General features: G+C 46.8%; 1 protein-coding gene across 1 annotated transcript in view; it reads right to left on the bottom strand.

Annotated features, from left to right (window-relative positions):
• LOC125440770 (poly(rC)-binding protein 3-like) overlaps positions 1 to 23,293 on the bottom strand; it is a 66,337-nt gene extending 43,044 nt beyond the window's left edge. The window contains 2 exon segments of the mRNA XM_048510750.1: positions 1,064 to 1,205; positions 23,189 to 23,293. Coding sequence (XP_048366707.1) covers positions 1,064 to 1,141 — 78 coding nt within the window. The 5' untranslated portion in view covers positions 1,142 to 1,205; positions 23,189 to 23,293.
• Between the last annotated feature and the right edge of the window lie 654 nt (positions 23,294 to 23,947).

Below are 23,947 nucleotides of genomic sequence, written 5' to 3'. Positions count from 1 at the left end.
AAAAAAAAGACCATGAATTAAAGGCAATATTATCTACAAGTGATTTTTGTTGTTGTTGTTCAACAGTACAAAAGCCAACTCAGGGAACCATCATGAGAACAACTTGGAGAAGCTGGATCCAACATCAGAGGCCTGCAGGGCACACTGGCAAGACACAGGAGAACTGAGGCGATCTCATGACTGCTCTATGCATTGCTAACCCCTAATGTGCTGAAGCATACAAAGGGATAAAATGCTGGCTCCCCCTCTAAGGATAATATTGTGACCTGATGAAGTATAGTATGGGGATGTGGAATGGTGTGCTATCACCCAGTCTCATCAGATCTCAGAAGCTAAGCAGGGTGGTTACTTGGATGGGGAGCACCCCACCTCAAGGAAGACATTGGTAGCTAGGCCAGGGCCAGGCCAGCTAGCCAGGCCAGTTAGCCAGGCCAGCTAGCTGAAGAAGAAGAAGAAGAAGAAGAAGAAGAAGAAGAAGAAGAAGAAGAAGAGGGGGAAGGAGAAGAGAAGGGGGGTGAGGAGGGGGAGGAGGAGGAGGAGGAGGAGGAGGAGGAGGAGGAGGAGGAGGAGGAGTTTGGATTTATATTCCCCCTTTCTCTCCTGCAGGAGACTCAAAGGGGCTGACAATCTCCTTGCCCTTCCCCCCTCACAACAAACACCCTGTGAGGTAGGTGGGGCTGAGAGAGCTCCGAGAAGCTGTGACTAGCCCAAGGTCACCCAGCTGGCGTGTGTGGGAGTGCCCAGGCTAATCTGAATTCCCCAGATAAGCCTCCACAGCTCAAGCAGCAGAGCTGGGAATCTAACCTGGTTCCTCCAAATTAGAATGCACCTGCTCTTAGCAACTGCACCGCTGCTGCTCCTGCAATGGCCAACCATCTCTGCTTCTCACTCACCTTGAAAACCATTTGGGGTTGCCTTAAGTCACCTGCAACTTGATGGCATCTCTCTCTCTCTCTCTCTCTCTCTCTCACACACACACACACACGCGCGCGAACACAGAGTAGTATATAAGCATCACTGTCTTGCTATCTCCAGATGCCTCCTTAGCAAGCAAGTCAGTTACCTTTCCATGCATGAGAAGTCGTATGGTGAGTGTGACGTTGAGCCCCCCTTCCGTCACTTTAGGATCCTTTGCATTCATTCTTGACCAATATCGGCAATATCTGGATACAGCTTTTCAGAGCGACCTCTCCCCCTCTTTTAACCTGGAAAGACAAAAAGTTTACCATTCAGAGGGAGATCTTTCTCAGTGGACATGTCAAGCCATACGAATTAGTTATTTCTCCCTTTGGATAGAACAGTATAGTACAAAGGACCCAGGAGTTCCCAAAGTAGCATCCTTATATCAAGTGAACTCTCCTCTACCAAACGTACTGAATGCTGCAACCCACACTGTGTTGTGACATCATTACAGTGTAGTTCCTTGGCTCTCCCCCCACCCCCCTGCAACTCCACGTCATTGGCTGCTCCTGTTGGAAGACATTGTTATGATGTCAGGACACAAGGTCAGGCGAATTAAGCAGGGATGGAAGGGAAAACTCAACACAGAAGCTACCCGGCTTCAAACAAGATCCAAGCACGAGGTGCATCGTGAAGTTGAAACCTACACAGCACACCCGGAATATAACAGAAATATAATATGAAGAAATGTCACCTTGAGCATCACGAGTGATCAAATACGCATTTGTACACAACATTTGGATTTCACATTCAGACTCGGGGGGGGGGGGGGGGGGGTAGGAGAAGCTGAGAAGCCGTGCTCCGTTAGCCTCATTCTGCTACTGGTGCTTTGGATCCGGCCTTCCAGCATTCATTTGAAGCTTTGAATGGGAGCAAAACAACTTCTGTTCTCTTTGCCCGGGCAGAGCGAAGAATCTTATTTCCTCTCCGTGTAGCTCCTTTGGTGATCTTAACCAGATGTCACTGCCAGCAAGAGCAGCAGATGCCTCCAAGACATTGGGAGAAGGCAGGAGCTGTTTCCCCAACTGTAAATTCTCAGAGCTGTCTGCTTTCATTTTTGTCTAGGAAGGCCAGAAGTTGTGTAGCTGAGTCGCTGAAAGGCCAAAACTCCAAGTGGCAGGACGGTGCTTAATTTCTGATGACAAATTGTGGGCGACTTCTTACAGAGCGAGAAGTATCTAGGAATGTTAAACAAAGTTGAGAGATCTGGCCTGTTTTATGAAGCCCTATCCCAGGGGTGTCCAATTCTGGCACCCCAAATGTTCATGGACTATGATTCCCATCACCCCCTGTCAGCATGGCCAAATGGCCATGCTGGCAGGGGCTGATGGGAATCATAGTCCATGAACATCTGGGGCTCCAGAGTTGGACACCCCTGCCCTGTTCTCAGAAGCTCAAAAGAAAAAGCCCTCACAAAGAAGCAAACAGATCACTGTGTCCTGCAACAGACCTAAGAGTGCAAAGACATTCATCACTGGGAATGAAGATGAAGGAAAACAGCAACGCAACCTCTGCTTGTCAGAAGGACTTATTTTTGTCACTGACAAATACGGAATATTCCAACAAGCTGGAGTCAACAACAAATACTCCCCACAATGTCAGCCCAGTTACAAAGAACTACATTTGAAGAAGAAGAAGAGAAGAGTTTGGATTTATATCCCCCCTTTCTCTCCTGCAGGAGACTCAAAGGGGCTGACAATCTCCTTGCCCTTCCCCCCTCACAACAAACACCCTGTGAGGTGGGTGGGGCTGGGAGAGCTCCGCGAAGCTGTGACTAGCCCAAGGTCACCCAGCTGGCGTGTGTGGGAGTGCACAGGCTAATCTGAATTCCCCAGATAAGCCTCCACAGCTCAGGCGGCAGAGCGGGGAATCAAACCCGGTTCCTCCAGATTAGATACACGAGCTCTTAACCTCCTAGGCCACTGCTGCTCCATTTGTCTTACAGCCTAAACACTTTAGGATACTGTCCTGTAAATTTCCAGTTGTTTAAGAGATAACAGCCACACTGTATAACCACTTTACTAAAGGCATTTTAAATTAAATGATAAATCTGAATTTTATGTTCAGACTGGTTGTTTTCAAACGTAGCATTCAGTCACCATGATGGCCAAAAGACATAGAGACATACACATTATGTCAATAAATAACTTAAAATAAATAATTTCTCACATCTCAGCTATTATATACACTTTAGCCTTCTGAAAAAATGTTCAGAGTATTTCCTTGCCGGCAAGTCTCACAACCACGCTGTAACCTGCATCATAATTTTATCCTCCTAGATAGGAACCGTGACATGGATGGCGGAAGCAGGCCTGATCTTGCCAAATCTCTTTTTTTTAAAATTTTTATTAAAGATTGGTATCATATTTGTACAATAAAGATAAGATTTACAATTGTCTCACTAAATTTCTTACCCAAAAAAATTGCCAGAACTTTACATTCACAAAGTCTAATTGTACGTATCTAAAGCGTTTCATCAATTACATAATATCATCCTTTATAACAGTGATGGCGAACCTTTTTGAGACTGAGTGCCCAAATTGCAACCCAAACCCCACTTATGTATTGCAAAGTGCCAACTCGGCAATTTAGCCTGAATGCTGAGGTTTTAGTTTAGAAAAAACCGGTTGGCTCCCTCTTCCTCCGCCCCACCCGCTTGAGCTGGGGCCAGCCTGCTCTAGCCTCCAGCAAGTCCCGCGCACACCGCTCTGTGCCTCTCTAGCATCTCTGCCTCCTCTGCACCCCCCCCCCCCTCGGGCAGCAGCCTCCCGGAGCACAGGCACCAGGCCTGCCAGCCGAGTCCTCCCTGCCCACCGTGGTGTGCGTGTCGTGCTCAGTGGCCCAGGCCAGCCTAGATGTGTGTGTGGGGGGATTTTCCGCCCCCCACTTGAGGAACTTTGTGTGCGCGTGCCCACGGAGAGGGCTCCGAGTGCCACCTCTGGCACCCGTGCCATAGGTTCGCCATCACTGCTTTATAAGAAGAGTAGAAAACCCGTCAAATTTGTGAGACATTAAAAAGTTTTCGTATATACGAAACTATAAGAGGGAAATTAAGCATATGTAGGTAGAGGAGAAGAAAAGGAGAAAAGCATGAGCTAGCAAAGAAGATCAGAAAATAATAGAAAAGAAAAGATCAATCAAGGAGAAAGGAAATAGAAGAGAAGAAAGGAGAAAAAAGAGTTTGGACTTCCTCTTAGCTTTGATTATAAATATATCAACCATATCTTCTTAATTACAGTTCAGTCTACTGTGAATTTGACAACATTGCAGGTATAAAGATAGTTTATTATATTCTTTGTTTGTTTGCAAAAATTTTACTAATGGTTGCCGTATATCTAAAAAAGATTCTATTGCATTATAATGTAATAAACTTGAAAGTTTATCATAAGCCGCCAATTCAATTAGCTAACTGATCTTGCCAAATCTCAGGAGCTGGGGCGGTTGGCTTTAGTTAGTACTGGATGGGAGACCTCCAAGGAAGTCCAGTGTTGTTAGGAATGGGGCCAGGCTAGCCTGATCTCATCAGATTTCAGAGGCTAAGCAGGGTTGGCCCTGATTAGCACTTGGATGGGGGACCATCAAGAAGTCCAGGGTTGCTGGGCAGAGGTAGACAATGGCAACGACCTCTGAATGCCTCTTCCTTTGAAAACCCCAACAGGTCGCCCTAGGTCGGTTGTGACGTGAGAGCACTTTCCACCACCAGGTAGGTGGAAGTCTGAAGCTTAGAAAAGCAGCTTCTGGGCCAAAGCAACAGGTTCTGACATTCTCTTAGGCTGATTCCGCATGGGCCAAAAACAGCAGTGTGAAAACTGTGAAAATGGTGTAAAAGGGTTTAAAATGGTGTAAAAGGGTTTATACTGGGCCTTTCCCCACTTACCTTAAGCCCCGTGCTACTCTCCAAAAGTAGGGCGGGGTCCCCTGGCACTCCCCACGACAGTTAAGGTAAGTGGGGAAAGGCCCACTGTTTTCACACTGTTTTCACACCGCTATTTTTGGCCCATGTGGAATCAGCCTTACATTATAAATGCCCCTAATCCTGTATTACCCTTATGATGCAAATGTTGGTTGGGGGCAATCGCTTGGAGAAATTATAGGTGAGACAGATTAATTAAAGCCTGTCTTGGCCTGCTGAGTCCCCCACATGGTCTCTAACCAGTTGTCTCTCGTTCTCTAATGAACACGGGGAAATAAACCCAAAATAGGAGAATGCCTTCCTCTTCCTTCAGTCCCAACATATGCTGTACCAGTTCTGATCCTACAGATATCCTATCCCAGCTTAATGTCATCAGAATTTGGAAGCTAAGTTGGGCCTGTTAATAATTGGGAGGCTGGCCCCTTCCGCACATGCAGAATAATGCACTTTCAATCCACTTTCAACACACTTTGCAGCTGGATTTTACTGTGCAGAATAGCAAAATCCACTTGCAAACTATTGTGGAAGTGGATTGAAAGTGCATTATTCTGCATGTGCGGAAGGGGCCAAAGAAAACTGGAGTTAGGATGCAAAGAAAGGCAATGGCAAACCATCTCTTTGCCTTGAAAATCCCATGGCCCTTTGGGTCGCCATGAACCAGTTATGACTTCCAGGCACACAATTATCATTATCATCGAAATCTTTATCTTCCTTATCCTCCCACCTTGTGTGTCTTTCTTTCCCCACACTTTTCCCACACTTTCTTTGTGTGTCTTTCTTTTCCCAAACTCCTGACCAGCATTTCTCTCATCTCATTTAGCTCAGAGCCCAACCCTATTTCTCCTCTTCATCCTTCAATTCATTACAGGAATTCTTTCCCCCTAATCCAGGGGTAGGGAACCTGCGGCTCTCCAGATGTTCATGGACTACAATTCCCCTCAGCCACTTGGCCATGCTGGCAGGAGCTGATGGGAATTGTAGTCCAGGAACATCTGGAGAGCTATCGTTTGCAGACCCCTGGCCTAGACTACTGGTTAACTTCCTATTACTGTAGTCATGTTCCTGACTAGGTAATTTCTATACCACATTCAGTCCAGTCCTAAAGGGGGGGCACCCAAGTCATATAACGGAGCTGGTATGGGGCTGTACCAATGAGTTTACCCCCACTGCCAGCACAAGGGACACCCCTGATGGCAGATGGAGCAGAAGTGGTAGTGGCTAACCTCTGCAGGAGTGGCACCTGGAAGTCAGGGCTGCTGTGGAGATGAGTTGGCATTTGAGTGGACATCAGCAGGGGGGGTGGGGCAGTGCATTCCTGAGGTGGAGTCAAAATTAGTTGGCTTCCAGCCCGGGCCTGCAGGCAGTTATGCTGCAGCCTAGGGCTTCATTTAGCCCAGGGGTCTTCAAACTATGGCCCTCCAGATGTTCATAGACTACAATTCCCATGAGCCCTACCACTTGGCCATGCTGGCAGGGGCTGATGGGAATTGTAGTCCATGAACATCTGGAGGGCCATAGTTTGAAGACCCCTGATTTAGCCCTAGCAGTAGGGTTTCTTTTTTCTTTTCCCGCCTCTCCGCTCCACTGGAAGCCCTCTGGAGGCGGTGGGGTGGCCTGGCAGTGGCGCTGTCCCCAGCTGCCTGGGACTATGGATTGGGCGGCCCATATCTCCGGTTTAGAAGCTCATGCTCGGTTTCAAATCTATTTGGGACGTCTGTTTTCAGATATCTGTTGTCCAAACCCATTCATTGGACTGTTCACTGGATGTCCCAGTGGAGCAGCACTGGCGTAGTGGCTAAGAGCAGGTGCATCACTGATCTGGAGGAACCGGGTTTGATTCCCAGCTCTGCCGCTTGAGTTGTGGAGGTTTATCTGGGGAATTCAGATTAGCCTGTGCACTCCCACACATGCCAGCTGGGTGACCTTGGGCTAGTCACAGTTTCTCCGAGCTCTCTCAGCCCCACCCACCTCACAGGGTGTTTGTTGTGAGGGGGGAAGGGCAAGGAGATTGTAAACCCCTTTGAGTTTCCTGCAGGAGAGAAAGGGGGATATAAATCCAAACTCCTCCTCCTCCTCCTCCTCCTCCTCCTCTTCTTCTTCCTCTTCTTCTTCTTCTTCTTGATGGTACTTGAGTAACACGACGTAACCCATGAGATTTAGGAAGAAAGATGGACTGTAAATAACCGCATTTCATAAACAACAAATAAACGATGTGATTCTGGAAGTCCCCTCTGCGTACTGAATTCATCAGTTTGGCAACTGTGAGCAAGATGCAAGACATTTGAAACCACACACCCCTGCTTCCACGTTTAAGGGATAAAATCACTATGGGGAACTTAATTGGGAATTAAGGGGAGGGAAAGTCCTCTTGTTGTGTCCTATTAGAAGAAGAGTTTGGATTTATATCCCCCCTTTCTCTCCTGCAGGAGACTCAAAGGGGCTTACAATCTCCTTGCCCTTCCCCCCTCACAACAAACACCCTGTGAGGTAGGTGGGGCTGAGAGAGCTCCGAGAAGCTGTGACTAGCCCAAGGTCACCCAGCTGGCGTGTGTGGGAGTGCCCAGGCTAATCTGAATTCCCCAGATAAGCCTCCACAGCTCAAGTGGCAGAGCTGGGAATCAAACCCGGTTCCTCCAGATTAGATACATGAGCTCTTAACCTCCTACACCACTGCTGCTCCTATTAAAGACAATAGCTGTGAAAAAGGGCCCAGTATTAAGCACTGAGAAGACTTAGTAAGAATTTTTAGCCCTTTCTAGACCTTCAGCTCCCCCAGCTTTCTTCCAGTTTTGTCAGAAGCATCTTATTATCTTTAGTTATTTTAGGTATTTGTGTCAGTAAATACAATAATAGGAAAGGGCTCAGGGAGGTCACGCTGAATCAGTGGCCCAGGACAATGCTTGTTTTCTTTAGCTTGCTGTTTGTTGATTCTGTGCATTGAAATCTGAAAAGCCCCATTTCAAAGCCGCCATTGCCCACGTAATAAGAGGACACACAGGCCTTTGATACAATTCTCTCCGGGTACAAAAGCTCCTTTGGGCATGGCTAAAGAGACTGCTTGTTGTAGGTTACACATGTCTTTCCAATCAAGCATGATTAATAACACAAAAACCCGCTCATGACCCATGGCGAGGGCTCTTTCAGCTATAATGTCAGTGTCATGAGCTCAGAATACTCTGCAAGTTTAAAACGGGCTCCTACAATGGAACAATAATTTAATTCCTTTTTTTTCTGTGGCCTGCAACATTTTTGTTTCTGCACTGTGAGCCTAGCAGCTTATGGAAGAGGGCTGGTGCCCTCTAGGATTATTTCTGCTGGGTCTTTTTACCTTCTGCTTCAAAAAAAAAATGACTCTAGTTGCAAGGGCACAAAGAATAATCAGAAATTTGTTTAATCCAGATAAATCAGGACAAGAATCAAGAAAGGCTGAAGGGGGGGGGGAGGAAATGAACTAAAAGAGAGAAAGGGAAGGCAACAAGGAAAAGAAGAGATGAGAAGAGTCTGGATTTATAACCCCCCCCCCCTTTCTCTTCTGTAAAGAGTCTCAAAGGCTCATTCCGCACATGCAGAATAATGCACTTTCAAACTGCTTCCAGTGCTCTTTGAAGCTGTGCGGAATGGCAAAATCCACTTGCAAACAGTTGTGAAAGTAGTTTGAAAACGCATTATTTTGCACGCGCGGAAGGGGCCAAAGTGGTTTAAAACTCCTTCCCTTCCTTTCCCCACAACAGTAGATGGGGTTGAGAGAGTTCTGAGAGAACCGTGACCAGTTTAAGGTCTCCCAGCAGGCTTCCTGTGTAGAAGCGGGGAAACAAATCCATTCACCAGATAAGAATCTGCCACTCGTGCGGAGGAATGGGGAATCAAACCCGTTTCTCCAGATTAAAGTCCACTGCTCTTAACCAGAACAAAGAGAAAAAAAATATCCCAGGCATTTTAGAGGCTGCCTAAAGATGCGCTGGTTGTTTTGAAAATATCTTCCAATGGTGATAAAATATGGATAATTTTGGACATTTCCGTTAATACCCAAACATGGATTACATATGTATGTATATATATTATACATGCATATATGGTCAGAGAATATTTGCAAAAAAAATAAAAAATCCAAGACATAATTGGTTTAATTTTAACCAGGGTGGCAAATCAGCTTAATTGGTAACTGGTGTCATTTTCAATCAGCTAGATTTGTGTCCAGCAGCCCCTTAAAGACAACAAGATTTTCGGGCAATAAACTCTCAAGAGTCAAAACTCCCTTTGTCAGATCTGGCTTTGACTCTGGAAGCCTCATATGCAGAAAATCCTGTGGATCCCTCAGGTGCTGCCAGATTCAAACCTGGCTGTTCTACTGCAGAGCAACGCAGCTATTCTCTGAAGTTTTAATCAATGGATGATCCACAGTCCAGGTTACTTTGGTTACTGTAACAGCAAAATAAGGAAAATGTAAGAGAAGGCCGTTCCTTTTGGCAAGATGCACAGCTCTTTTTATTAAATTGTAAGCAGAGGTGGGATCCAGCAGGTTCTCACCAGTCCCCGAGAGTGGGTTACTAATTATTTGTGTGTGCCGAGAGGGGGTTACTAATGGGGTCTGCTTTTCCGTTAGAAATCCCATTCGGTCCAAAAATCATAAAGTCCTGTTGTTTCCTATGTGGCTGGTTAGCGAAGGTAGAAAACGGGATAATTCTCCCTGTTGGGCTGTTGTAAAAACATGTTTTGGAAATATGGTCAAGTTCCTCGTTTGAGGAAAGTATTCTCCTTTTGATTTCTAGAAACAAAATTAAGTATTTGAAAGTATTAAGTATTTGACAGGCAGTCAATTAGAGGAGAAGTAGTTGTTTCTGTTGGCAGTAGACGATAGGACTTGCTAGAATGAGTTTAAATTATGGACAGAAAGATACCAGCTGGAAATTAGGAACTTTTTTTTACAGTAAGAGTTTTTTACAGTAAGAGAGAAATTATTAATGCCCCGCCCCAGGAATGCCTGGCCACGCCCCCGTCGTGCCCCGCCCAGCCCCATTGGTGCTACGCCACTGTTTGAATCCCACCACCATGGGAACCTGTTACTAAAAATTTTGGATCCCACCACTGATTATAAGCATTCTTATATTTTCTTTAGTATTTCAAAAAGTTATGCTGAAGCTTGGTTAATAGACATTTGGTTAATATACATTATTGATATACATTATATATTATACATTATATATTATATACATTAATATGTATTATTTACATTTAATGAATTAATTAGTTAAAGAGCAGATTAATAATTGCTCAATTCAGTTGACAGCCTTAACTTTTATTCCTTGTTAAGGCCATTTGCCAAACTATCTGTTGAAACTCCGGTCAACTTGAACACAAAACCCCACCAAAACCAGTGAGCACAATCTGTAGGAAAAAGCATACGGCGTTTCTGTTTTACAGACAGATCGTTCACAAACGTATCTCAGCACAGATCCAAATGGGATCTGAGTCAGCTCAAGTGTTTGGGTGAGAAAGGGTGACACGACATACATATTACGACCTTTCTGTAAATCTCTCTCTGCAAAAGTAAATTACGTGAACTGTCATTTGTATTTTCAACGTTTGTTGGTGCTTATGTTACTCTACTCATTAACATGCAGATTAATTCAACTCAAATGATGAAAAAGGCAAAATATATCGGTCCAGTGTCCAAAGAACAGGATGAGTAGATCTGTGTCCACAGGAAGTTCTGGACATGTTTCTCCAACAATACCATTGCACAGTAAATCTTTCTTGAAATGGAGGGGAGTTTGATGATATTACCTGGGGCATCTGCCAGATTAAGATAAAAAAACAAACATTCCAAGGTTTGAATCTAAAAATGGCTCCTTGACTACCAAAAACACCACACCACAATTAAGTAGCTAATTTGGTAGTGAAAAGTGACATCTAGTTGAGGCTGATTTATGGCAACCCTATAGGGTCTTCCAGGGAAGAGACATTCAGAGGTGGTCTGCTACTGGTTGCCTCTGGGTAGCAGCTCTGGAATTTCTTGGTGGTCTTCTACCCAAGCACTAAGCAGTGATAACTCTGCTTAGTTTCCAACACCTGAGAAGATGATGATGATGAAGAAGAAGAAGAAGAAGAAGAAGAAGAAGAAGAAGAAGAAGAAGAAGAAGAAGAAGAAGAAGAAGAAGAAGAAGAAGAAGAAGAAGAAGAAGAGTTTGGATTGATATCCCTCCTTTCTCTCCTGCAGGAGACTCAAAGGGGCTGACAATCTCCTTGCCCTTCCCCCCTCACAACAAACACCCTGTGAGGTAGGTGGGGCTGAGAGAGCTCCGAAAAGCTGTGACTAGCCCAAGGTCACCCAGCTGGCGTGTGTGGGAGTGCACAGGCTAATCTGAATTCCCCAGAGAAGCCTCCACAGCTCAGGCGACAGAGCGGGGAATCGAAACCGGTTCCTCCAGATTAGATTCACGAGCTCTTAACCTCCTACGCCACTGCTGCTCCTGCTCTGACTAACATGGGCCAACAACTAATTCCCTGTTCTACAAAGGTGTTGATATTCCACCATTTGAGGAAGCTGTGCCTTTGTGCTCAACATCACCTTGTCTGGATGGAATTTAAGAAAAGGAGGGTCAGCAATCAACGCCTGAAGGTCACCAATCCTCCTGACAGAAGAGATGGTGACCAAAAATGCCACCTTATAGGATAGAAGAGCCATATCATAAGTTGCCATGGGCTCAAAGGGCTTCCCCATAAGACTGGATAGGACCAGAGGTGGGATCCAGCAGGTTCTCACAGGTTCCCGAGAGTAGGTTACTAATTATGTGTGTGTGCCGAGAGGGGGTTACTAATGGGTGATTTTGCCACGTGATTTTTGCCTCAGTTACACCCCTCCTCTCAGCAGTAGCGCGCAGAACTTGAAGCAGTCTAGCAGGAGGTACACCGGCGTGCGTAACAGCCTGCGCCTGCGTGCATTCGTTTCTCGCCCAAGGACCGGCACAGCGGCTGCGTCCTTGCCACAGCCCTGCCCAGGAATGCCCCGCCTCTGGAATGCCCGGCCATGCCCCGCCCAGCCCCATTGGCGCTACACCACTGTTTGAATCCCACCACCATGGGAACCTGTTACTAAAATTTTTGGATCCCACCACTGGATAGGAGCAGTGACAAACTCCACTGCGGCACGGGTTCTTTAACTTGTGGGAAAAGGTTACCAAGACTTTCCAAAAACTTAGCACAGAAAGGGTGAGAAAATAACAACAGAGTTAAAATCCAAATGAAAGGCCAAAATAACAGCCAGACTTCCTCTGACAGATGAGTTGCTCAAATTACCGTCTTTCAATGGCAATAAATAACCAAATACCAACTGAAGAGAACAAGTCACAGGATCCACATTTTTGGCATCTGCCCAATCATAAAAAATGCCTCCACTTTGTTGATAATGTCTAAAATACACTCAGTGTATTTATCAGACTTTATCATTGTCAGACTTATCACTGAAAACAGATGAAATAGAAAAAAAATTCAAGTTACAACTTACATAGTTGTTTACAAAAAACACTACAGTATTTAATTATGAAAGGGATGCTTGTTTTTGGAAAAAAATACGAAAGAGAATGAAAGAGAAATGGTTGATTAAAATCAGTGCTCTGTGTGGTAATTTGGCAATGTAAGTTTTCTTGTACGACCCAGAATATGTCTAATTTCTCCCAGAGAACATCTGTAATGAGTAAGAAATCCCAAGTCCACAGTGGCTAAGAGAAGGGCTGGGATTCCTCACCTATGACTAGTGTAAAACTCTCTTAGCAAAACCTAATAACTAGTTTAGGATAATTAGTGAATTATCTCTCTTTTTTTCTTGATTAGGATCAAGTTATAGACGATCATATTTCACCTGGCTCTCTTGGAACCTTAAATAATAGCATCCTCGGGGATTGCCATGTCTAAGGTAACCAGATTTTAAATTTTTGTAGCAGCGGTATCATTACACCGCAGCGGGCCGCAGGGGAGCATTAATTCTGCCTTTTGCGGCGCTCCCCGGTCGGGAAACAAAGAAGCGCCCCAGAAGGCAGTGCGGCAGCGCGGGAGGCACATGCGGCCGAGGGGCGCACTGCCTTTTGCGGCGCTCCCCGGTTTCCTGCCCTGTGACAGGGCGGGAAACCGGGGAGCGCCGCAAAAGGCAGTGCTGCGCTTCCGCGGCCATCGCATACCTCCCCGTCCGGTCTCAGCTGCTGCACTGCTGCTTCTGGGGCGCTTTCGTTTCCGCCTCTGTGACAGAGCGAGGGAAGCCGGAGAAGCAGCAAAAGGCAGTGCGCCTCCTGGGCGACGCTACTCCAGACTCCGATTGCGCAATCTCGCTTACAATCGTCGGAGATTTAAAGGAAGCCAGCGGAATGCTGGACGTTGCTGAAAGCGTGACTGTCCGTAAAGCCCGGAGACTGACTGGTCACACCTTAGCCATGTCATGTGAAGTTAGGAACAGAACAATAATGGAGTTATTTTAGATCATGAGCGCCTTGGTAAAGAGGCCAGTAAAGTATACTAATAAGTGAGAAAAAAGAAAGAGGGAGAGAAATACACCACAATCTGCACTAAACAAAGTCCAGAGTTTTAACCAGGTTTCAAGTGTGCACAATAAAACATTCTTCCAACGCCTGACCCTCTCTAATGTCGAAGAAGATAAGAATGACACCCTTCTAAGTGCTTTGGCATCTGTGGGTTTAGGACTGTAACAGTGCTATAACAATATATGTACTAGTTTTATTTCCTCACTGCTGCACAGATTTAAGAACATAAGAACGTAAGAACATTTCCAGGCCACACAGAATAATTTTATATTTCCTTGCTGCTTAAAGATACTAACCCCGATTAAAGATACCAACCCTGATATAACAAACATTGTTGCCAGGTTTTGTGCACTTGAAATACGTCGCAGAATGGTCTGTGCTATAAAACAGGCTTATGGAATATTACTAGAGCGCACTGTGATCTCATAGTTAAAGTCTTTGCCAAGTTTACTGTTCCCTTTTGACATGTTCCCTTTTAATATTTACGCTCTGAACCCATCCCCTTTATGTTCCCATACCTTTTTGTGTTCCCAGTTTCCTTCTGCTATTAGATTCTTTTAGAGATATATTTATAACTAGCGGGCCCGGCCACGCGTTGCTGTGGCTCAGTCTGGTGAAGTGAGAGTGGAAAGAAAAGGGGAAGCGAGCGGTTCGGAACATGTGTCATTGCACAATGCGCAAAGGGGAGCCCCTCCCTCCCCTCCCTCTCTCCCATTCCCTTGCATGGCACCCCGCCCCATCCCTCTCTAACGTTCCCCTTCCTCTGCTAGGGTGGGTAGGCCATGTCCAGGTGTGGCGGACCCTGTCTCTTCACTCCTCCCCTTCCTTGCAGGCGACGTACCTAACTTAAAACAAGCTTGGGAGTAAGCATGAGCTCACGTTATGTTCAAATTTCAGAGTGTTTGGTCAGCAAACCCCGGACCCTCCCTCACCTTCCCCTTGCTCAGCTAGAGTGGGTGGGTATGTGTCCAGATAAGCGGGCCCCATCTTTTCACTCAGGCCTTAGCAGTAGTTTCAAAGGGAAGGCATGAGGTTGTTTCCCTTGTATCAGAGGGTGTTGCTTTGACTGGCAGCAGATGGCACTGTTATTGGAACAGGAACTGTGGTTCCAACTGTCTAGGTGTGGCATGTACACAAGGAATGCTAGCACAGTTGTGACATGTACACAACAGGAGGTGTGGAAACAGTATGGAAACCTGGTCACATGCCTTGAATCGCGACGTTGTGTGAAAATTTCAAAGCAATCGGTCCAGTAGTTTGGGAGATTATCTGTCAGCAGAAAAACGCACTGATAGATTTTTATATATATAGATTTTAATATATTTTTCTCCTTTTAATTGTATCATATTAACCTTATGCTGGTCTATGACCCTAATAAAAATTGGTTGATTGACTGAAGTAGTGCTTTTTTACATAAGAAAAAAATTAAAGCTTCTGCCTGATTAAAAGAGGACTGGCTAGCTGCATGAATTTTAATTTATGAATTAAGAGATCAATTGTGCATCTTACATGGAGTTGGCGGGGATGGGGGTAGCGGAAAGAGCTGTCAAGTCCCAGATGACTTTTGGTGACCCCCCACTGGGTTTTCAAGGCAAGAGACTCTGGGAGGTGGCTGCCCATGGTCTGCCTTTGCCTAGCCCGAGAGAGTTCTGAGAGAACTGTGACTGGCCCAAGTTCATCCAGCAGGCTTCATGGGGAGGAGTAGGGAAACAAACCCAGATCAACATCTGCTGTTCTTAACCACTTCACTGTGCAACACCCTTTTAAGTCCACTGACTTCAATAATCTGGACAGACTCTGAAGTGTGGATGGAAAATCACGGAATGTCACCCTCTAAAGTTTTGATGTTGCAAATATGAAGTACATGGTGAGGAAACTGCCTTACGAAAAGATTTTCAGTAAAACTCGCTTGTCAAGCGCTGACTCAAACTCCCTCAGTGCAATGTCTGAAAAGCCAAGCTCACGTTCGGTTCAGCAGCATCTGTTCTTCAGTCTCCATTTCACAACCTATAACGAAATATATCTTAATTTTATCCTAATAGTCTTGAAGAGTGATTCCTAATGGCTGATTACGCACAAGGTGCTTGCTGTATGGTAGAACTGAATGTCCGCCACAGCAAGATTTCTTGTACAGACATATTTCCTCAAGTCCCACTTTCACTTTCCACTCTCCCCGCTGCAAGCAAATCCACTTATAGCACCATTTCAATTTTGCTTCTCTGCCGGAACAGATTTGCCAGCGGGCACAGCTTTGCCCCGGACCTCTTCCCTCCGCCCGCAGCCAGCCTGCCTAGTCTTACACTCCCTCCCCCTCACACTGCTTTGCACGCTTCCCCCTCGCCCTCCTCCCTGCTGCTAACTACTTCCCACTTCTTGTCCTGCCATATCATTTCTATTGCCCATTAAATATTCCCTGCTCCTGCATATCTTTAGATGTTTAGATTTAAAAAATAATTGAATAACCATACTGACAGATTGATAAATTGATTCTATTATTGAGAAAAACGTAAAAATAATAAGACTAGTCGATCAGTCCAAATACCCAATTTGCCTTGCCATTTGATCAACAAACTGGGATGTCTCCAGTCTCTTAGGCGGATTCCGCATGGGCCAAAAACAGTGGTGTGAAAACGGTGTGAAAACGGTATAAACCCTTTTACACCGTTTTAAACCCTTTTACACTGCTTTCACACCATATTCACACTGCTGGTTTTGGCCCATGCGGAATCCCCTTCGGGGATAGGGCGGTATACTAAATTTAAATAATAATAATAATAATAATAATAATAATAATAATAATAATAATAATAATAATAATAATAATAATAATAATAATAATAATAATAATAATAATAATAATAATCCACCTCAGTTTTATACACAAGCAATCAGTGATTCCAGACCACAGCGGGGAAAGCCTGTTGGTCTTGATGCTTGGGTGTACAACACATTGGGAGACGGACGATCGTGCACCCGAGGAGCTCAGCAAACGGCAGTTTACTGTGTCCATTTGTGGTTTTGCAGTTTGTACCCCGCTATCACTCCCCCCCTCACTTCCTGCCATAAAAGACAATTAGTATTCAGGCAAAGTGTACAGATGTTCAAGACTTTTCTTTAATAGTTCACCTTTTTATGTCGATTTGTCAGTGTCACCACCACCACCACCACCACCACCACCACCACCACCACCACCACCACCACCAACAACAACAACAACAACAACAACAACAACAACAACAGTCAACCATATATACCTCAGTGCCTCCGTGAATCCGAGCTGCACTGAGCTCTGCTCTTAGTTCTGCAGAAAAACAGGGCCTGGCTAATTCTATTTAAAGCCCCCGGGCAGAAATTTGGAATGCCTTTCATAAAGGAGTAGAAGTCAGCCACCACAGTTTCAAGATAACTGTTTCAAACAGAGCTCGGAGTTTGAAACAGAATCTCTCTCCGAGGCATAGCTGAGCTACCCTTTGTTTATTTACTAAGCAATTGCCTGTTACCGAAATGGCTAAATGCATTGTTCCCGCTCTTGTTATGCAGAAACAATCCCACCTGTTTCTTTTAAAGGGCCCTAATTTCGATGAAACCGGAACGGTCTAATTCTAATGAAATAGACAGGGCCGGGAATTATCCGTCCCATTTAGGGAACTGGTGGCTGTCCCTCCGATATAGGTTTGCTGGGAAGACAATTACACGCCAGAATGGAAAAGAGAAGGATACGGCTCATCCCTGTCGGGTGATTTTCGGATACCTACTACGCCAGGCAGCACGTTTAAATTTCTATCCAAAAGGAAGCTAAAGAGATTCATCTCGGCTTTTCCTGTTCAAGTCTTCGGACTTAACAACCTCTAGATTATCCTTAGTAACTACGGTGGGAGGAGTCTTTCAGAACTAGATAAAGTTATGGACTGGTATATTTCGATCAGGCCCTGGCAAAATTCGGATTTATGCTGGCAGGGGCTGATGGGAATTGTAGTCCATAACATCTGGAGTGCCAAAGGTTCGCCACCATAGTACATACAACAGATAGAAAATGCTCTCTCTCTCTCTCTCTCATCCACACAGAAAACTCCAGAGTCCTAGGAGTAGATGCTACATCATGGGTTCCCAACATGGTGTCCACGGGCTCTATGGGCCCCCTGATGCCTTTCCTGATGCTTGCCAAGTACTTTCAGAAAGTGGGCGAGGCTTTTGCCCAGGAAAGCTTCCAATTGGCCACTGGAGATTTGATTGGCTATGCAGATTTTTTAAAACGTTGCTTCGCCAGCAGCTGCCACCACAGCACAAACATCTCCATTGTGGTACTGATGGAACGGTGTGGCAACGCTTTTATGGCTGGCTCCCCCACCTGCAGCGGCCATTTTGTGGCTCCGCCCACCGTGCTTTGTCAGAAGCCCACATGTGACTGCAGTCTAAAAAAGGTTTGGGGATCCTCCTGTTACATCCTCTGTACGACAAAGGCGAAGAGGCCCCCTGCTCCTCCACAGCAAAAAGGCCTGGGATTCTGGGAGGCGTCTGCAGGAAATCACGCAATAGTTTGCATGAACGTCGCTGATGGTCAAAACGTCTGTTTCCCACTTCACTCTCCTCACTGCAGCTGCTCCTCAGGAGCAGCAGTGGCGTAGGAGGTTAAGAGCTCGTGTATCTAATCTGGAGGAACCGGGTTTGATTCCCAGCTCTGCCGCCTGAGCTGTGGAGGCTTATCTGAGGAATTCAGATTAGTCTGTACACTCCCACACACGCCAGCTGGGTGACCTTGGGCTAGTCACAGCTTCTCGGAGCTCTCTCAGCCCCACCTACCTCACAGGGTGTTTGTTGTGAGGGGGGAAGGGCAAGGCGATTGTCAGCCCCTTTGAGTCTCCTGCAGGAGAGAAAGGGGGGATATAAATCCAAACTCTTCTTCTTCTTCTTCTTCTCACGAGGGGGCACATTCTTTTGTGGTAAGACTTTGTCTCCATCAAGGCCTGAACGAGTTCCAGCTGACCTCACTCTCGCTTCCTCCCCTCAGACATCCCTGAAAGGTTTTGCAGCTGGCTCCAAGCAGCCACCAACTCCTGGGAAGGGAAAACTTGCCTCCACCAAGGGAGGCGTTAAGTACCAACCAGTGGTGGGATCCAAAAATTTTAGTAACAGGTTCCCATGGTGGTGGGATTCAAACTGTGGCGTAGTGCCAATGGAACTGATCGGGGCACAACGGGGGCGTGGCCAGGTATTCCGGGGGCGGGGCATAGCTGGGCGGGGCTGTGGCAAGCTGGTCCTTGGGCAGGAAACGAATGCACGCAGGCTGCCACGCACGCTGGTGCACTTCCTGCTAGACTGCTTCAAGTTCTGTGCGCTACTGCTGAGGAGTGGAGGAGGGGCGTAACTGAGGCAAAAATCACGTGGCAAAATCACCCATTAGTAACCCCCTCTCGGCACACACAAATGATTAGTAACCTACTCTCGAGAACCTGTGAGAACCTGCTGGATCCCACCTCTGGTACCAACCCTTCAGTCCCCTTTCCCTGCCTCAGATATCCTGTCCAGGAGCATCAGCATCAGTGTTGAAGGGCGCCACCAAAGGATTTCAAACCCAGAATCAACATGTGGAAAATTAGATATGTTGATTACTTGTCTCAGTGCTCAGGGGTTTTTATCAATTATAGCTGTCCTAGATGTAATGGAAGGCACACACCCCCCCCCCCCATATAGTTCAGCCCAACCTATGCAACCACAGGCAGCTGTGTATTTTTTGCACTTTAGAAATTGTCGTGTTTTCTATATGTCCCATCCTGGAGATGTTTGACTGTTTAACACTGGAGATGTTTGACTGTTTAACACACTTTTGCACAAAATGGGGTCACTGTACAGAATTTTTTTTAAAAACCGAAACGAATGGTCAACGAAGCTTGGACAGAGATGCTTTTGTTCCAGGCTGAATTGCAAGGCATATTAATGCAGGAAAAATAAGAAATCGTTGTCATTTGGGCATAAAGGCCGGCCTGTTCTCCGTGGTCACAAAGGCATCACTTGATTTTCGCCATCATTAGGACTGAATCAACCTTTTCTTGTTAACATTTCATGCTGTGGAATCTGTGAGCCAGTTTTATGCAGTTTGAATGCATTTGTATGCATTTTCCCTGACTGAGCTGCTTCTTTCCAAATGATATTCCAAACACCAGAGACTAGACTGAAACTCGAGGCCCCATTCAACGCTTACACTTTTAGGCTGCCTTTTCTCAAAAGTGCTCCACCACTGCCAGGTGTCCTCAGTGTGGTGCCCGTGGGCCCTATGGTGCTCACTTACACTCCCCCCCCCGGGTTTTAGAAAGCAGGCAGGTGCAGGTGGGGCTTTTGGGAAACCACCAAGGAAGCCCAGGGTTGGCGTGTGCGGATCAAGGCAATGACAAACGACTTCTGAAAGTTCTGCTGCCTTGAAAACCCTTCGGCCAGGCTATCAAATATGTGGCCTGCAGTCAGACCCGGCCCCTTGAGAGGGCTTATTAGGCCTGCGGCCAACTGAGGCAACCCCCCTGCTCCAGGTCAGGGGTGGGGAGGGAGTTGCCTCCGCTGGCTCCTGGGCCTGATAAGTTCTCTCAAGGCAGCAGCCCCACCCTCTTGCGAGCTTGCCAGTTCAGGCGTCCCCCCTCCCTCCCAGCAAGTGCTCTTCTGGGGCCAGCCAAGGAAACCACTGAGTCACACTGATGTCATATCTGGCCCTCGTAAAAACTGAGTTCAACAACCCTGCCCTGCAGGGTAGCCATTAGTCAACTGGTTAGCCATCACCCATCCAATAAGTAAGCATGGCCTTTATCTGTGTCAATAGGTGCAGCTCGAATTCAGGGGTGGCTGCAGGCACCCTGACGCAGGAGCAACCAGAATGTCACATGGCTAGGACATATTGGAATTCCCGACCCGTGTAAACACACATTCACGATTTAGAGCAGTGATGGCGAACCTTTTCGAGACCGAGTGCCCAAATTGCAACCCAAAACCCACTTATTTATTGCAAAGTGCCAACATGGCAATTTAACCTGAATACTGAGGTTTTAGTTTAGAAAAAACAATTGGCTCCGAGGCGTGCGTTACTCGGGAGTAAGCTTGGTGGTAGTCAGTGGCTTTGCTTTGAAGCAACCGTGCAACTCTTCCAACGGGTGAATCATGACCCTGGGAGGGTTTACTCAGAAGCAAGCCCCATTGACAGCAACCAAGCTTACTCCCAGGTAAAGGATTGTGCTTTAGTTCTTCGCATGAAAATCAGTGGGGTTTAACAGCGCTTAACAGGGTTAGCTACACTGCTTCCCCAAAACTAGGTCTCAGGTTTAATGCTAATAATCAATCTCAGTGGCCCAGGCCAGCCTAGATGTGTGGGGGAGAGGGGGTGACTCTGTTTGCGTGTGCCCACAGAGAGGACTCTGAGTGCCACCTCTGGCACCCGTGCCATAGGTTCGCCACCACTGATTTAGAGGATCCTGTAGCCACTGCCGTGGGAGGGAGGAGGGGGAGGAATGAGATCAGATCACTCGACATTCTAACGCCGAGCTGGATTTCAACAAGGGCAGAGAATAAATTTGGCATGACATGGAACTTCTGTTACCAAGTCAATTAGTTAAATGAAATTTAGTGTGAATCCTTCAAAAGCCATTAGGACATTACAGATAAAATTATGCCTCTTTGATGTTCCCAGAGACCCAAATAACAGCCTCCGCCTCTCAGCAGCTGATGTTCACATTCAAGAAGTAAGCATGAAAATTGTTTTGCTGAGACCAAGTGCCCAAACTGCAACCCAAAACCCACTAATTTATCGCAAAGTGCCAACACGGCAATTTAACCTGAATACTGAGGTTTTAGTGTAGAAAAAACGGTTGGCTCCAAGGCACGCATTACTTGGGAGTAAACTTGGTGGTAGTCGGTGGCTTTGCTTTGAAGCAATCGTGCAATGCTTCGAATGGGTGAATCACAGCCCTAGGAGGGTTTAGAAGCAAGCCCCATTGCCAGCAACCGAGCTTACTCCCAGGTAAAGGATTGTGCTTTAGTTCTTCCCATGAAAATCAGTGGGGTTTAACAGCACTTAACAGGGTTGTGCTCAGCGGCCCAGGCCAGCCTAGATGTGTGTGTGTGGAGGGCGATTTTCCGCACCCCCACATGACGAACTCTGTGCACACGTGCCCACAGAAAGGGCTCTGAGTGCCACCTCTGGCACCCGTGCCATAGGTTCGCCACCACTGTCCTAGTTGGTCCTTGGATGGAAGGCCATTCAGGGATTCCTGAAGATGGCCATGGCAAACTACCTCTGAACATCTCTTGCCTGGAGAACCCTACTGGGTTGCCATAAGACTAGACAGCACTTTACATACACACATATTTCTGCATGCCCTGAGGCTGGCCGGATCTCATCTAATCTTGCTAACTAAGCAGGGAAGCCCTGGCTAGTATTTGGATGGGAGACCACCAAGGAAGTCCAAGATTGCTGTGCGAAGACAGGTACTGGCAAACCACCTCTGAATGTCTCTTGCCTTGAAAACCCAACGGGGTCACCATAAATTGACTGCAACGTGATGGCGTTTTTCATCACTGTCCTGCATGTATCACTGCTCTAGGAATGCCTCCTGAGAGGAAGGTGAGGCTGAGTCAAGGCACCTCCCCCATCCGGTGTCTACCTTGTCAGGAGCGAGGAGGAGTCAGCAAAGGCTTGGGCCCAAAAGCGGAGGCCCCTTGTCTCCCGCCCTGCTTGTGAGACCAGGAACAGGCCAAACCCATGGAACGCAGCTTCACCGTCAGCCTTGGGTTATTCCAAGGACTTCCTTGGGTGGCTTGGCCAATGGTGGGATCCAAAAATTTTAGTAACAGGTTCCCATGGGGGTGGGATTCAAACAGTGGCATAGCGCCAATGAAGCTGGGCCGGGAACGACGGGGACGTGGATGGCATTCCGGGGGCGGGGCATTCCTGGGAGGGGCTGTGGCAAGGACGCAGCCGCTGCGCTGGTCCTTGGGTGGGAAACGAATGCACACAGATGCAGGCTGCCACGCACGCCGGTGCACCTCCTGCTAGACTGCTTCAAGTTCTGCACGCTACTGCTCAGAGGAGGGGTGTAACTAAGGCAAAAATCACGTGGCAAAATCACCAATTAGTAACCCCCTCTCAGCACACACAAATGCTGAGTAACCTACTCTCGGGAACCTGTGAGAACCTGCTGGATCCCACCTCTGGGCCTGGCCATGATTGCAGTTATTCATGCAGCGGTACAACGGGGATCCTTCCCTGCTGTGTCTCTGATGTGCTCTGAGACCACATGGGAACCGTCTGTACAAAATTACCGATGGAGCTCTGCAAATGTTTGCCTGAAAACCAATGCAAATACTTCGTTGTAAATTCCACAACACTGGAGAGATTGGGGGAATTGGTTAGGTTATAAATTTGCATAACATCAAATATATTTTGAAAAAGATAAGCCAGCTTCCCACCCAGCAGGCTATACCCTTCCACTCGCCCCTAAAATACACATTTCAAAGAAGTATTTTACCGATAATGATAAAAAAAACCCGGAATGTCTCACACTTTCTTGCCTGCCTCGGAATGTCTTGATCTGGAAATGTCACTAGTCAGAGACATCCAAAGAAATTTATGTCAAGGAAGACGGTAACCTTTAATAAACTGACGCTTCTAATCATACGGTGCCTTCAGTGGGGAGGGGGGAGTGCACACAAAATAAAAATAAACTCTACGCCCGCAGTTGAGCATCCATTTACATAACAAAAGGCTGAACATATTTTCGGGATTAAAAGAAGAGGACGGCCGCGTTACCTCCAACCACAGCCCGGACCAAGAACCGCTTCCCTGAGATGCTCCCTGTGAACTGGTGATTCTTTTCAAAACAGGGAGCTGTTTTGAATGGCCGAAGCATCCGGCCCACAGCCGTACTCCTCCAGCTGCCAGAACAATTAGACTCTTTAACAGGCACCCTTTCCCTGCAGAGTGTCTGAAGAGAGGGGTTGGCAGAATAGGAACTATAGCTGGGGGGAAGAATTGGGACTAATAAAAGGAAACACTTCTTCACGCAACGTGTGATTGGTGTTTGGAATATGCTGCCACAGGAGGTGGTGATGGCCACTAACCTGGATAGCTTTAAAAGGGGCTTGGACAGATTGATGGAGGAGAAGTCGATCTATGGCTACCAATCTTGATCCTCTTTGATCTGAGACTGCAAATGCCTTAGCAGACCAGGTGCTCGGGAGCAACAGCTGCAGAAGGCCATTGCTTTCACCTCCTGCCTGTGAGCTCCCAAAGGCACCTGGTGGGCCACTGCGAGTAGCAGAGAGCTGGACTAGATGGAGTCTGGTCTGATCCAGCTGGCTTGTTCTTATGTTCTTATGCCGTCTGCCTGGCCCCTGATCGGGAGAGCAGGTGAGGAAAGGGAGACTGGTGATCCACACGGTGGGAGCAGAGCCGAAGGAGCTCTTTGCTTAGGTCTGGAAGGCCTGAGTGACACATGCAAGAGAAGAACGACAACATGGACAACTGCAGACTGCAAGTGAACAACCACTGCTTGCAGTGCTCCCATGC

The sequence above is a fragment of the Sphaerodactylus townsendi genome, linkage group LG11 (genome assembly GCF_021028975.2).
Source record: "Sphaerodactylus townsendi isolate TG3544 linkage group LG11, MPM_Stown_v2.3, whole genome shotgun sequence".
NCBI lineage: Eukaryota > Metazoa > Chordata > Lepidosauria > Squamata > Sphaerodactylidae > Sphaerodactylus > Sphaerodactylus townsendi.
Note: the sequence above shows the minus strand (reverse complement) of the source record. Positions and strands in the feature narration are given on the sequence as shown.